General features: G+C 44.6%; 1 protein-coding gene across 1 annotated transcript; it reads right to left on the bottom strand.

The window, feature by feature from the left end:
* Positions 1 to 1,906: 1,906 nt before the first annotated feature.
* Positions 1,907 to 11,842, bottom strand: LOC308041850 (5-hydroxytryptamine receptor 5A-like; the record flags this gene model as incomplete). Its single annotated transcript, XM_080346792.1, has 2 exons — positions 1,907 to 2,239; positions 11,060 to 11,842. The coding sequence occupies 2 exons, from the start codon at positions 11,840 to 11,842 to the stop codon at positions 1,907 to 1,909; spliced, it is 1,116 nt and encodes a 371-aa protein (XP_080202918.1).
* Between the last annotated feature and the right edge of the window lie 264 nt (positions 11,843 to 12,106).

The raw sequence follows: 12,106 nt of genomic DNA on the forward strand, positions 1-12,106 counted from the left end.
AAACTGACATCACCAGCTACATGAATCATTTTAGGCTTTACTGCAGTAAACTCTGCTTTACAGTTAAACAAGTAAAACCTGCATCATTTTTCTGTTTTTCAGAATACAAGAGACTTGATAGAACCTCTCTGATGTGGCTGTTAAGTACGTCAGTCCCGAGCTGGGGGAAACACTGAGCTGAGCTGAAAGAACACCGGGATACCAAGGCTCTGGTAGGAGCTTCATTGTCAGGACTTCCATCAATGCGATGCCCATTAGCTTGGTAACTGTCAGAGATTAGGCCAAGTGTGATGCAGTGTGGTGAGATCAAGATGCCAGTGGTGTATAGTGCTGGAGCTGCAATTCGTGAGTTTTAAGTCATTCTGTGCAGTTTTGTGTGGTTTGTCTGGGCGTACGCTTTGAATCAAAGGGTTGCTTAAGCATCAGAAAACAAAAAACTGGCAGAGAAAGGGAGTGTAAAAGGTCAAACCTCAGCTTCAAAAGTACCTGCAATTCTGCCCAGCCCCACCAGAGCTGTGATGTCTTGCCCTTATGGTACCTAAAGAAGCTTTAGGAGGCAGTGGGGGATGGTGCTGGGACTTAGTGACAGTACAAAGCTGCCATGCCAGAAATACTCAGAGGTACTGTCAGCATCACCCCTTGGGGAAGAGGAAGAAGTAAAACCCATTAGAGGAACAAAGAGGGAGAGAGACAGACTGAGCAGTATGCATGGAAATATCTTTTAACTTATTTATGTATATATTGTTGGAACAGAGCTGTTAGATCTTGGAAAAAAAACAATTTTAGGCTTAGTTTTGAGTCACTCTGGAGGTTTTGGAGTCATTTAGACCTGATGGCATCAATATCCTTTGTTACAGTAGGATAAAGTTGATGCAGGCTGACAAATTGTGGAATTCAGTCACACAGGGTGATGAGCACAACATTTATGGTGCAAGGACCCCAGAGAGTGCAGTGCAGATCCTTACCTACCGCTGTCAAGTGGCACTGTCTTGCTGCCAGCAAACCTGGTGATTGAAAACAGCCTCTTTGGTGTTTGTAACACAAATGCACGCTTAGTTTTATGCTAGAATGAAATAATAATGTACACAGTCCTTCTTGGAGCAATCGTGTCTATCTGGAGTTCACCTGGCTTTCAGAAAACATGGACAGCCTGAGCCCTGCAGAGTGAGAGAGTACAATGCAGGTGAACACTCCGTGGTAGGTCCTCCTCCTCCTGTGCAAGTGGTGTGAGTACATTCTTGAATTATTTTACACTTAGCTCTAAAAATTCACTTAACCCCCATAACTGACCTGTATTTCCCAAGACTTCCCATCCAGGACTGCTGCTTGCTAGAAAACACACAGCCCTTCAATCATATGAGGGTGTGGTTTTTGAGTTGCTGAGTCATCCATTTTAATTTCACACCAATTCAACAACTGATTGAATACAGCATGTTTATTCCCTTCCAGATAAATCTCAAAAATGAAGCCAGTATCCTGCCCATATCACAAACATTTCAGTATTTGTCAATTAGCAGTTCCCACTGGTGCCTTTGCTAATGATGAGTGAACCACAGAATGGCACCTGCAGCTGGTTTGAGATCAGTTCAGTTAGATCTGCCGGTCATGGTGTCAGACACCTACAGCCCTTCCCTTGCAGACCTGAGCACTTGTTCATTCAAAGAGCAGACGAGAGGGATTCACTACTTCCATCTTCTTTGCCAAACCCTGGAGCAGCATGTATGTGTTTCCAAGGGGGAACTGTAAACTGTCACTAGGTTTATCTCCAAACATGTTCCATCTTCTTCTTCATTGTTCCTAAATCCCCTCAAGTAGGTCTTGCACATGAAAACTGTACATATCCCAGGCGTGTTTCCCCCAAGAAATCTCTGTGTTATGCAATAATAATTTTCTCCTGTGTCCTCTTTTATCTCTGCTTTACAAAAAGGTTCTTGAAGGCATTGTTGTAATTTTTGTTAAATGCTGTATAAATGAGAGGATTAAAGAAAGAATTGGAGTAGCCAAGCCAAAGAAAGATGCTTTTCCAGACGGGTGGGATGTTGCAGGAACAGAGGGGACTTACTAATTCTGTGATGAAGAAAGGGATCCAGCACAGTACGAAAACTCCAATTAAGATGCCAACCATCAGAGCTGCCTTTTTCTCTTTCTGTTCTCTCCATGTTTCTCCATCTGTCTGGAAGGTGATAGCTGCATGACGAGCTGTAAACACCATCTGTGGTTCACGCGAAGCTTCCTTCACCTCAAAACAAAAGCAAACATGGATTCTTACCAAGACAATTTGTTTGAGTGAAGTATTACTTTTAAATGACAGCACGACATCTGTGCACCTACCACAAAAGGCCCCAACTCTGTTCCTTCCATGCTAAAAGAATGAAAATACCCCAGAGTGCCAAAATTACCAGACTTCTCATTATGTTGGAAAAGCTGTTGACTGTGACTGACAAACAGAGCTAAATAAAGAGTAACTGATACCATGTATTTTGTAGGCATTCTTTTTCATTTTGTTTTATTAGATGCCTTGATACCTAGTGGGAAATGGAGTTGGTAAGGAAGGATAACAAGGGCACGTGCCTTCTACCCATTCCTAATCCAGGCTCTTGTACACTGCTTCACAGTTTCTCCAGCCTGAATCACAAATTAATTTCACTCCATTGCAGGCCGTTTGGGTCATTTCCCTAAGGTATTAGGGAGGGATCTGCAACAAATGCCTTGCTCTTTGACAAGATAAAGCTATATTCTTCAACCTAACTGCCTGGACATAGAGCTCAAAATCTCATCCCTGGTGGGTGTGGGAGCTTGGCACTACCACTTGTTCTGCAGAAGGGGAAGAACATGCCCCAAAAAACTCAGCTATATATTCAGGAAAAAAATTTCCATCAGAACCTTTTAAAATGAAAGAACGGGATTTCAGTTAAAGGAAAGTTTTAAGAAATGTGCCTGATCTATGGAAAATGCCAATATTTCATTATCCCTCCCCCCCAAATAATAAATGTCTGAAATAAAATTGATACTTTGGAAGTATTTCAGTGGAAAGCAAGCCCATCAAGAGGAGTCACTTATGAAAGACAGAACACATGTACCTTCTGCTCTTCCTTGACAGAAGCTACCTCATCACAGGCACTTCTCCCTCCTGGAGAGGGACAGAGCAGCGTATCGCACCAGCTGCAGTCTGGCCACAGTGCCAACACCGCATGTGACAGTGGGAGCATAAAGGTGCACCTGGAATGACGTATCCCCAGGCACTGTGCTACCATTTTGAATTAGCTTATAAAATACTCTGGTAGTAATCAAAGAAAAGCTTTGCTGGAGAAGCAGCGTTTTCTGGTCCTCATTTTCTTTCTTCTGTCAGCTGCCCTTTATTTCACTCAGATCTACTTGGTATTCTCCCAAAAAGTACTCCGTTGCCAGAAAATCTCCATTTCAATCAGCCTTCAGTTCAAACTCTGGCTTCAACAGAAGTTACACAAGAGAGAGGAAAACATCAGCTCTTGCCTCCTCTCTCAGGGCAAGATGTTCACCTGCAGAGTGGGTACAGCCCAGAGCTCTGGGAGGCAGCAGAACTGTGGCAAACAGCTTCTGGGCACAAGTTATTGGTGTGCTTAGAATCTATCCAGAAAAATATTATACTCCCTTGTGATTTTAATCTGCAGATTAAGGTATCTGTGAGTTTAAGGTTCTTCTAGGCACTACAGTTATGAAGACAGCGCAATAAAATAAATAGTTTAAGGATGCAACCTGAGGCTCTACAATTTGCCTAAGTGCTAATCCACAGGCACTGCAAGACCTTGACATCACTCCAAAGATGGCTTGTTGTTAAATTAGCTACATATTCCACAGGCATGTGCCACGTTTGTGCAAGCTTGATAATAGATGGAGAGCGTCTGTTTAATATGAGCAGAGTAACTCAGAGACAGAAACACTGGCAATGACTACACAATCACTCTTCAAGATGGATATCCCCGGCTTCAGCCTCAGACATGAGACACGGCTGCAGAATGGAAGAGTAGCAAATTATGGGCACAGGCAAATAATGGAGGAAAATGAAAATCACATCTGTCCTGACAATTAAAATGGGACACCCCTCATGTAGCAAGGATCATACCATTTGTCTGCAGAAGGACTTGCTCTGCACATCCTTAATCACACTCTGCAAAAAGGGATGAATGTATGGCACGAGGACAAATTTGTGACAAGCAACCCTGAAAGATTACATCTTGGCCCTAAGGAATAGCTACATAAATATGCCTCTTGGGAAGAACCACACAAAGGACTTTGTCACTAACACTGGGCATAGTTTGCTGCGACATTTAACATTCAACTCTTACTTAAAAGATAGAGCTTGCAGTGTGCCATCATCAAATCAGACCTTTTTCAGTACTTTCGGTTTTAGAAGGCTTGTGACAACTGCAGAATTTACTAGTAGGGAATCTTACCACTTATTTTCATATTGTGAGAAAAAGTTATTTATTTTGACAGAAGGTACCACAGTCCTCTGGTGTTTTCCCTAATGAAGCACACATTTACAGCCTGGTCAAGCCCCTACTGAAATTAGAGGAATTTCCACAAACTCCACTGGTTGTTAGATCAGGCCTCTGAATAATAAACAGCAAGTAAAAACATATCATGGCATCTTTGTAAATTACAGGACAGCAGTTGTCTTCCTATCTACATAATTGCTACTTTCTCTGTTGTTATATATGTTGTTGTTGTTTCAACTAATTTTTGACTATTTCTGCCTAGGACTTCTGATTAATGTTGTAATAACAATAATAATAATAAACGTGCAAATAGCAGCCTGGTGCTTTAGGAAAAGTAATGGGATCTCCCATGGAACCTTCCATTAAGTAAACTGTGTAAATATCCCTGGCAGACTGGAGATATTTTGCTTCATTTTTCCCTAAGAAATCCTTTGAAAAGGATACACAAGGTGTTCTTGAAAACACAATTAGTATCCCTGCTCATAAAGGTCTTTCAGCCTGTGCCTTCAACAGGACTTAGAAAAGGATTTAGAATCACAGAATCATAGAATCATTTCAGTTGGAAGAGACCCTCAGGATCATCGAGTCCAACCACAACCTAACTCTAGCACTAAACCGTATCCCTAAGAACCTCATCTAAAAGCCTTTTAAACACCTCCAGGGATGGTGACTCCACTATTTCCCTGGGCAGCCTGTTCCAACACCTGACAACCCTTTCCTTTAAACCTTGGCAGCTGTGTGAAAGCCACATAAGCTACAAACAACCCTCATTCACTTGGCTCTCCACCATCACAAGAGGGACCGGACTTTACAGAGGGTTTCTAGCAAGGCCCTGTACTGAGTGCCCCTGTGAATGCATCAGCTTTTCCATTCCAGCTCCTTCCCTGCCTGGTCACCACATACACCTGCTACAAGGACTGCCAGCATCTCATCCCTGCTGTGGGGACCGATCGATCAAGAGACAAGTCCACTAGATTTTTAAAATTAAACATGGATTTAATTCGAAGTGCTGTTCATATCAGAAAATATGTATCAGCACCAACTACAAAGCTGGGGAAGTCCAACCTTTCATTATAATTTCAAATTATTTTCATTGCTCTCTTTATGATTTGCTGCAGACCTGACTCATTTTCCTGGCCTGGTTGGTGCAAGATTATCCTTGCTACAGCTATCAGCCCCCAAGACAACGTTGTCAAGGCTGTTTGTTATGAGCCAACTCACACGAAGTACATGGAAAGTAAACTGTAGGCAAATGCTGTTGCGGTACATGGTGCTGGCAGGAGAACCACGCTGCAGGATTCCCCCCTTACATGGGCATGGGGTAATCCACTGTAATTTGGCACTGTCTGAACAAAAGCACAGGCCAAAAATATTATGTGGCTGCTTCCCAGCCCTGCCAGTTGTGATTTTCTTGAACTAAACACATCTGACTATACCAAATCTGCAGTTTCCAGTGCCAATCCTGGAGGCTGTACATTACTCCAGTTTCTAACATAAATCACAATATGTGACCATTTTCCCTGTGCGACATGAAACAAAGGACAAGGCCAATATAAAACCTTTCCCCCCATTTTGGGCCTACTGGTAAGTGCTAACAAGCAGGCTGTGCTATACAGGGGTCACAGGCTGTAAATGAAAGCAATCCATGAAGATGTCCCAGCTTATCCCGGGGACATCTTTCATATGTGAGCATCTCTGCACAGTGTCACATGCTGTTCTCGCTCAGCGGCTGGCAGCACACTCTGCCTTGGGCACAGACTCCTTCTCTCTGCAAGTCAGATGCAGCAGGGAAAAATGCTGGTATGAAAGGACTGCTCCTCTAAGGCCAGAATTAGGTTCTGAATTTGTGACATCAGCTATTTCCAGGACAACAGGCTCTGAGAAGCGCAGAGACAGCCGCTTTCCACTGAGAGTGTCATAGAATTAAATGAAGGAAAAGAGCTCTCAAGTACAAATTCTTCTACAAACCAAAGGAGTTTGGTTTAGTTTCAGATTCATTCTTCTGCTTCTTAAGCAGCAGTTACAGTTCAATGCCGCTTCTGTTGTTTGTCTGTCTCCAGGAAATTACTAGTATTGAGTGGCTGTATGTTCCTAGAGCTGTACGTTCCCAATTTCTGTGTTCCTAACAGCGCTACAAAAAACATGCCACCAAGGAGCTTCTGATGAAATCCCTTCATTTGAAATGTTTCATAGAGCTTTAATGATTGTTATTACTGGTCCTTCATGGCAGGTACTGTGTATATGTTTGTACTATACCTCCAGGGTCTACAGTAACTTCTGATTTAAACAACAGTAAAGATAATAAACATCAATCAAATCTGGCTTACTACCACAAATTCAGAGTTTTGCCTGTTACAATGTGATCCAGTAAACAAAAAAATCATTACTGCCTCAGAGTGGCTTTGGCACATTTCCTGTTCTTTGAACAAGAACACAAGAAACTGAAATGCACAACAAAGGATCAAAACACAGGAATGTCAACACTTTCTTGGATGCTCCACCAATATGACAAACAGTACATTTGATAGGGAAAAGAACACCTGCTTTCTCTCAAGTCTTTGCTTCTGCTGTAAACATGAATAGCTCTGCATTTCTCCCAGGAAACTGCTGCCACTCTGTTTTGCTTCCTGCCTCACCTTTCTCCTACCTGGTATCTTCTGCCACTCTTGCAGAGAGTTGCACTTTGTTTCCTGACCCATCTCTTCTGCTTGTACAGTCAGAGGTAGAAATAAGAAATAGAAGGCCTGTGACTTCTTCTTCAGAGGAGAATCTGTTTCCTCTCCCATATTGTCATGACTGGTTATGTGGGTTGGAGAGGCTGAATGGTCCAAAGTGCAGAACAGCACTGCACTGTTGGACCTCTGGGGCTTGATACTAAGCAATGGGAAGGACTCTCACAAAACTGATAAAGCTTGGGTCAGATCTGATCACTCATATACTATACAAGGTACTTCGAGACAGGAAAAAGACAAAAACAAAACAACAAAAACCAACCCTCAAGAGAACTTGATTTTTAACTCCTCACATGGAAATTTAATCCTGACCCTGTAACTGCTACATGCAAGTAAACCTGACATTCAGATTCTGCCATCCTTGTTCTTGCTGGGCAAAACCTAGGCTACGTGTGACTTCATTGATTTAAAAGTATCTGCTGGTTTTCAAGCAGTCTAATTTATTTCAATTGGGCTATTTACAGAGGGAATTATTACCTACTGTCAACAAAGTGTGACAATATAGCTGTCAGTGATGCTACATCACTAGGATTTTTACATGAAGTCACTGACATCAGTATTGACTGTAGAATTCACTTTTTAAGGAGTTTCATTATTAGCAAACAAATAATTATAAAAGCAATAGCCTTATTTAAGAGTTCCAATTCTGCAATTTTTTTGTTTCAAGGGAAAGTAAGAAACAAGCTCTCATTAAAACTAAAAAGACTTCAGATGTTATATGTCCATCTCCCTCACCTGAAGTTTTTTCAGACTTTAAAAAGTGTTTTTCAAAAGCACAAGTAAAATTTTAACCAAAAGTTACTCAAAATAGTTATTTTGTAACTACTCTACTCTGTACTTCTATAAGAGTATAGAAACATAACAAACGTATGCCATCTCTCAGCTCAAAGACAACTGCACTCTCTCTGTATATATATAAATATATATATAAGCACAGGGGCACCCTGCAAAGCACTTTGGCACCTGTCTCTGTTGGCTGAAAATCACTGCACAAAAACATCAAGGTATCAGCATAATTGTTCCACTTGGTGCATCAGTTTCTTTAAGGCATTTCTACTGGCATATGAGTACTATGACCTCATATATTTTCCTGCATAAATTAACTTGCTAGTATTAACCAGCTACACTGCTGGGTATACCTCAGGCCACAAACCACAGCCCTGGCACACAGTTCCAATCAGCACTACCTGACAGCTGATTGCTGGGCACAACACAGACCTGCCTCCCAGCAGGGATCACTGCTGCTTCTGCTTGCCTCTGCCAGCTTTTGGCATCATCTGCAGAAAGCTGCTCTAACGTTACCACGATCAAGTAGCGCAGGACATCTGGGGTGAGAACTGACATAGATATAGAGGGCATTTCACACCCAGAGTGAGAGTGACAAAAGAAAAGCATTGCAGGGTGAACATTCTCAGAGAGGGGGGGGGGGATGAAAGACAGACGTTAGGTGAGAAAGAAGTAGAAAATTAGAGTGAATTGATGAGCAAAACAAGAGACGTTGAACAGAATTTGCCCCATCAGAGCGGACAGGGCTGACACTAATTACACACCTAATTACCCCTGGGTGTGAAGGGCAAAGCTGGATCACCTCCCTAGGTTTGCCACTTAACCTGGCAACATTATCTTTGTGTTGGCTTCTTAAAAAACAAATCAGCTTTGGCAAAGGAACAGTAGTGATGTACCTGATGATTCTTTTCCAGAATTCACTGGGGAACTGCCGCTGTTTCTTTGACCATGATGGATCCTGCTCCTATAAGCTCAAATGGGATCAGGATAAAAGTGAATAAGTCTCAGTCTCTTAACTTGCAAAAACATACCGTGAATGACGGCTCCCTTGATCCACAGGTTTGTTTCATGTATACATGTGCAGCTGGGCATCAGCTCTCCCTTCAGATGCTGAGTAAAGGTTTGCATGTGAATCACAAAACTGTCCTAAGTCAGCAAATAAAGGTGCTGGGACAATGGGGAGGGTTACCACAACTTACCAACTGCAGATGCAAGAATCACTGTTATAAAAGAAGTTAATATGTCAATCACAACCAATATAAGGAATATGAAGAACTACTGGCTTGAGCATGTGCTGGTATTGCAATAGTTTTATACTGGCAATCCCTCCAAAATGAGTATTCAGCTCACAGTGGCAGGAGCTCTTTTGTCAGTACAGCCTAAATCAGTTCCTAGACACTTCATCAGCAAAAAGCACCTACCTGCCAGCCCAGCTGTGCCCACGCAGGAGCTTTTGCAGACAGAACTATGACAATTAGGAGCCAGACTTTTTCTTGTTAAAACTGACATACCAACAATGTGTCTCTGAACAGGCTAAAATTTAAGCAGCAATGCGTCAGCTCATTTAGCTTCCCAAAATTTTAGATTCCAACCAGTCTGTATGAGTATGTGTGTATGTAAAAGGTAAGGCATGCAAAACCACTGTAAATATTCAGTTAGCTTTTGTGCTTGGAAAGATTATGCATTAACTACAAGCAATACATTCATCATACTTATAACAACTTGGAAATAAATTTGGTGCAAACAAAGGGATGAAGGCCACAGGGGAAAAAAAATGCCACTAGTGGAGACATTCTCCTTTTCTAACACATTTTCTGCTTTTGCAGAGAAGACAGCTTCATAGATCAGTTTATATTATAAACATCTTCAAGACTTCAGGACACAAATCTGCAAGTCTGACCGCCTATAATTGCCAGTGTTGTTATCTCTTGCTAGAATCAGGGGACACAATCTACAGACTTTTATTCATGACCATAATAACATGTTTCCTACCATGACTCCAAACGAAAGTTAGAGGGATTTAGCAGAGGAGTGAGGCTCTGAAGGTTTAGCCCCAGTTGAACAGAAAACGCTCCATGTCTCTATGTATTTCTAACTAATTATCACAACTTAACTTTTGTCACTGAGAAGGGACTGGACTTACCAAGTACAACATGCAATTACAAAACCATACTGTTAAAGAATCATTTTCACAGACAGGTGTGAGAGTAAGAGTATGTGACAGAAAGCAGAGCTTACAGAGAATACTACCGAGCACCTTGGTGACATGGCAGGGGTGACAGCATCATCATGCAGAGACCCTAACTTAACAGGACAGAAGGGGCTGACTCCAACCCTTCTGCAGGGTGGCAGCCTTCCCTTTAACAAGTTGTGTCCCCAAAATGAATGAGGTGTCCCCCATGAACAGGGCTTTGCGGGATTACAGGCAATGTTCGGGGTTAGAACAAGGAGGAGATGGTTTTTAAGATAGATAGTAATTTAAAAACAGAAACCATTAGTCATTGCTTCAGTACTATGCAGTGAGCAGTACATTTCCAATACTGAAGGTAAAATAGCCCAAGCACATAAATAAAGTGTATAATCTGCTTATTAAAATCTATTCAGACAGTGATAGACCCCACACGAAGTCCGTGCTGGCAGATAAAAGTGCACACATTTACTCTGTACACAACATGGGGATCTGTTTATGTCTTCGTTTACCCCAACACCACCGTCAAAAGATACAGGGGGAAAAAAAAAAAACCAAGGAATGGTAAATTCAAACTAAAGAGATGATTTTTAAATGGGTCTTGAGACTGGCAGTGAATGCACCTGCCACTACCTCTTATAGCACATTTTTTAAAAGAAAAAAGAATAAAACTCTTCTCCAAGAGTGGCACTTCTGGACTGGCCAACTATGGCTCATGTCTAGTCTGTAGCACAGCTAAATTCACATGAGCCCCAGGGCACAATCTCAGTTCTCTCACTGTGCTGAAACCACCCACGCAGAGGTGACAGACAAGACGCAAGAGCACAGGTGCCTGGGGGGGACAGTGGGGACCCTTCCCCGCACCCCACCCTTACCTGGACAGCCTCGGGCAGGGGCACCACGGCGTTCCTCCTGCGGCCTCCCACGCGGAACTTGGCCGCTTTGTAGATCTTCCAGTAGACGAAGAGCACCACGCAGAGGGGCAGGTAGAAAGCCCCGCCAGTGGAGACGATGGCGTAGGAGGGTTCCTGGCTGACCTGGCAGCGCTCCTGCTCAGGGCTGTAGGTCTCCCCCCAGCCAAAAAGGGGGGCGAGGGAGATGGCAGCGGAGAGCACCCAGGTGAGCGCAATCATGACGTTGGAGATGCGGCGGCGAGTGAGCAGCGTGTAGTCCAGGTGGCGGGTGATGGACCAGTAGCGGTCCAGGGCGATGGCCGTCACGTTCCAGATGCTGGCCGTGCAGCACAGCACGTCGAAGCAGACCCACACGAGGCACAGCTCCCGGCCCAGCCGCCACCGCCGCCCGGCCGATAGCTCCTTCACCAAGCTCAGCGGCATCACCAGGGCGGCCACCAGCACGTCCGACACCGCCATGGAGGCCACGAGGTTGTGGGGCACCCGGTGGAAAGCCTTCACTCGCAGGATGGTCGCCAGCACCAGCAGGTTCCAGAGGAAGGTGGCCACAGTCAGGAGCACCAGCAGGGTGAGGATGAGGATGGTGAAGATGGAGAAGGGCTCCCAGCCCCTCCACGTGCTGCCGCCCACCAGCGCAGAGGCAGCCGAAGAGGCGTTGGTGCCCACGCTGGCTGAGGAGGTGTTTGCACCCATGTTGGCCTGACACTGGCCCCGTGGGGTGCAGGGACTCAGGGTCTCCGCCATGCCCGGCATAGGGACGCAGCCCCTCGCTGCACACGGGCGCTCTCCCCCTTCCCCGTCCCCAGCGCCGCTGCCGGCGGGTGGGAGCCCGCACCGGGCCGGCCCTCAGCGGCCGCCCGCCATGTGCGGCCGCCTCAGCGCAGCCCGCGCCCGCCGCTCCTCACGCCCATAGCGAGCGGCTGCGGTGCCGGGAACAGGCGAACAGGCTCGGCGGGACCGCGGCGAGGGCGGCACCGCCGCTCCTGCCCCGCCCCAGCGGCCGCCTCG

Source organism: Nesoenas mayeri (genome assembly GCF_963082525.1).
Source record: "Nesoenas mayeri genome assembly, chromosome: 6".
Lineage (NCBI taxonomy): Eukaryota > Metazoa > Chordata > Aves > Columbiformes > Columbidae > Nesoenas > Nesoenas mayeri.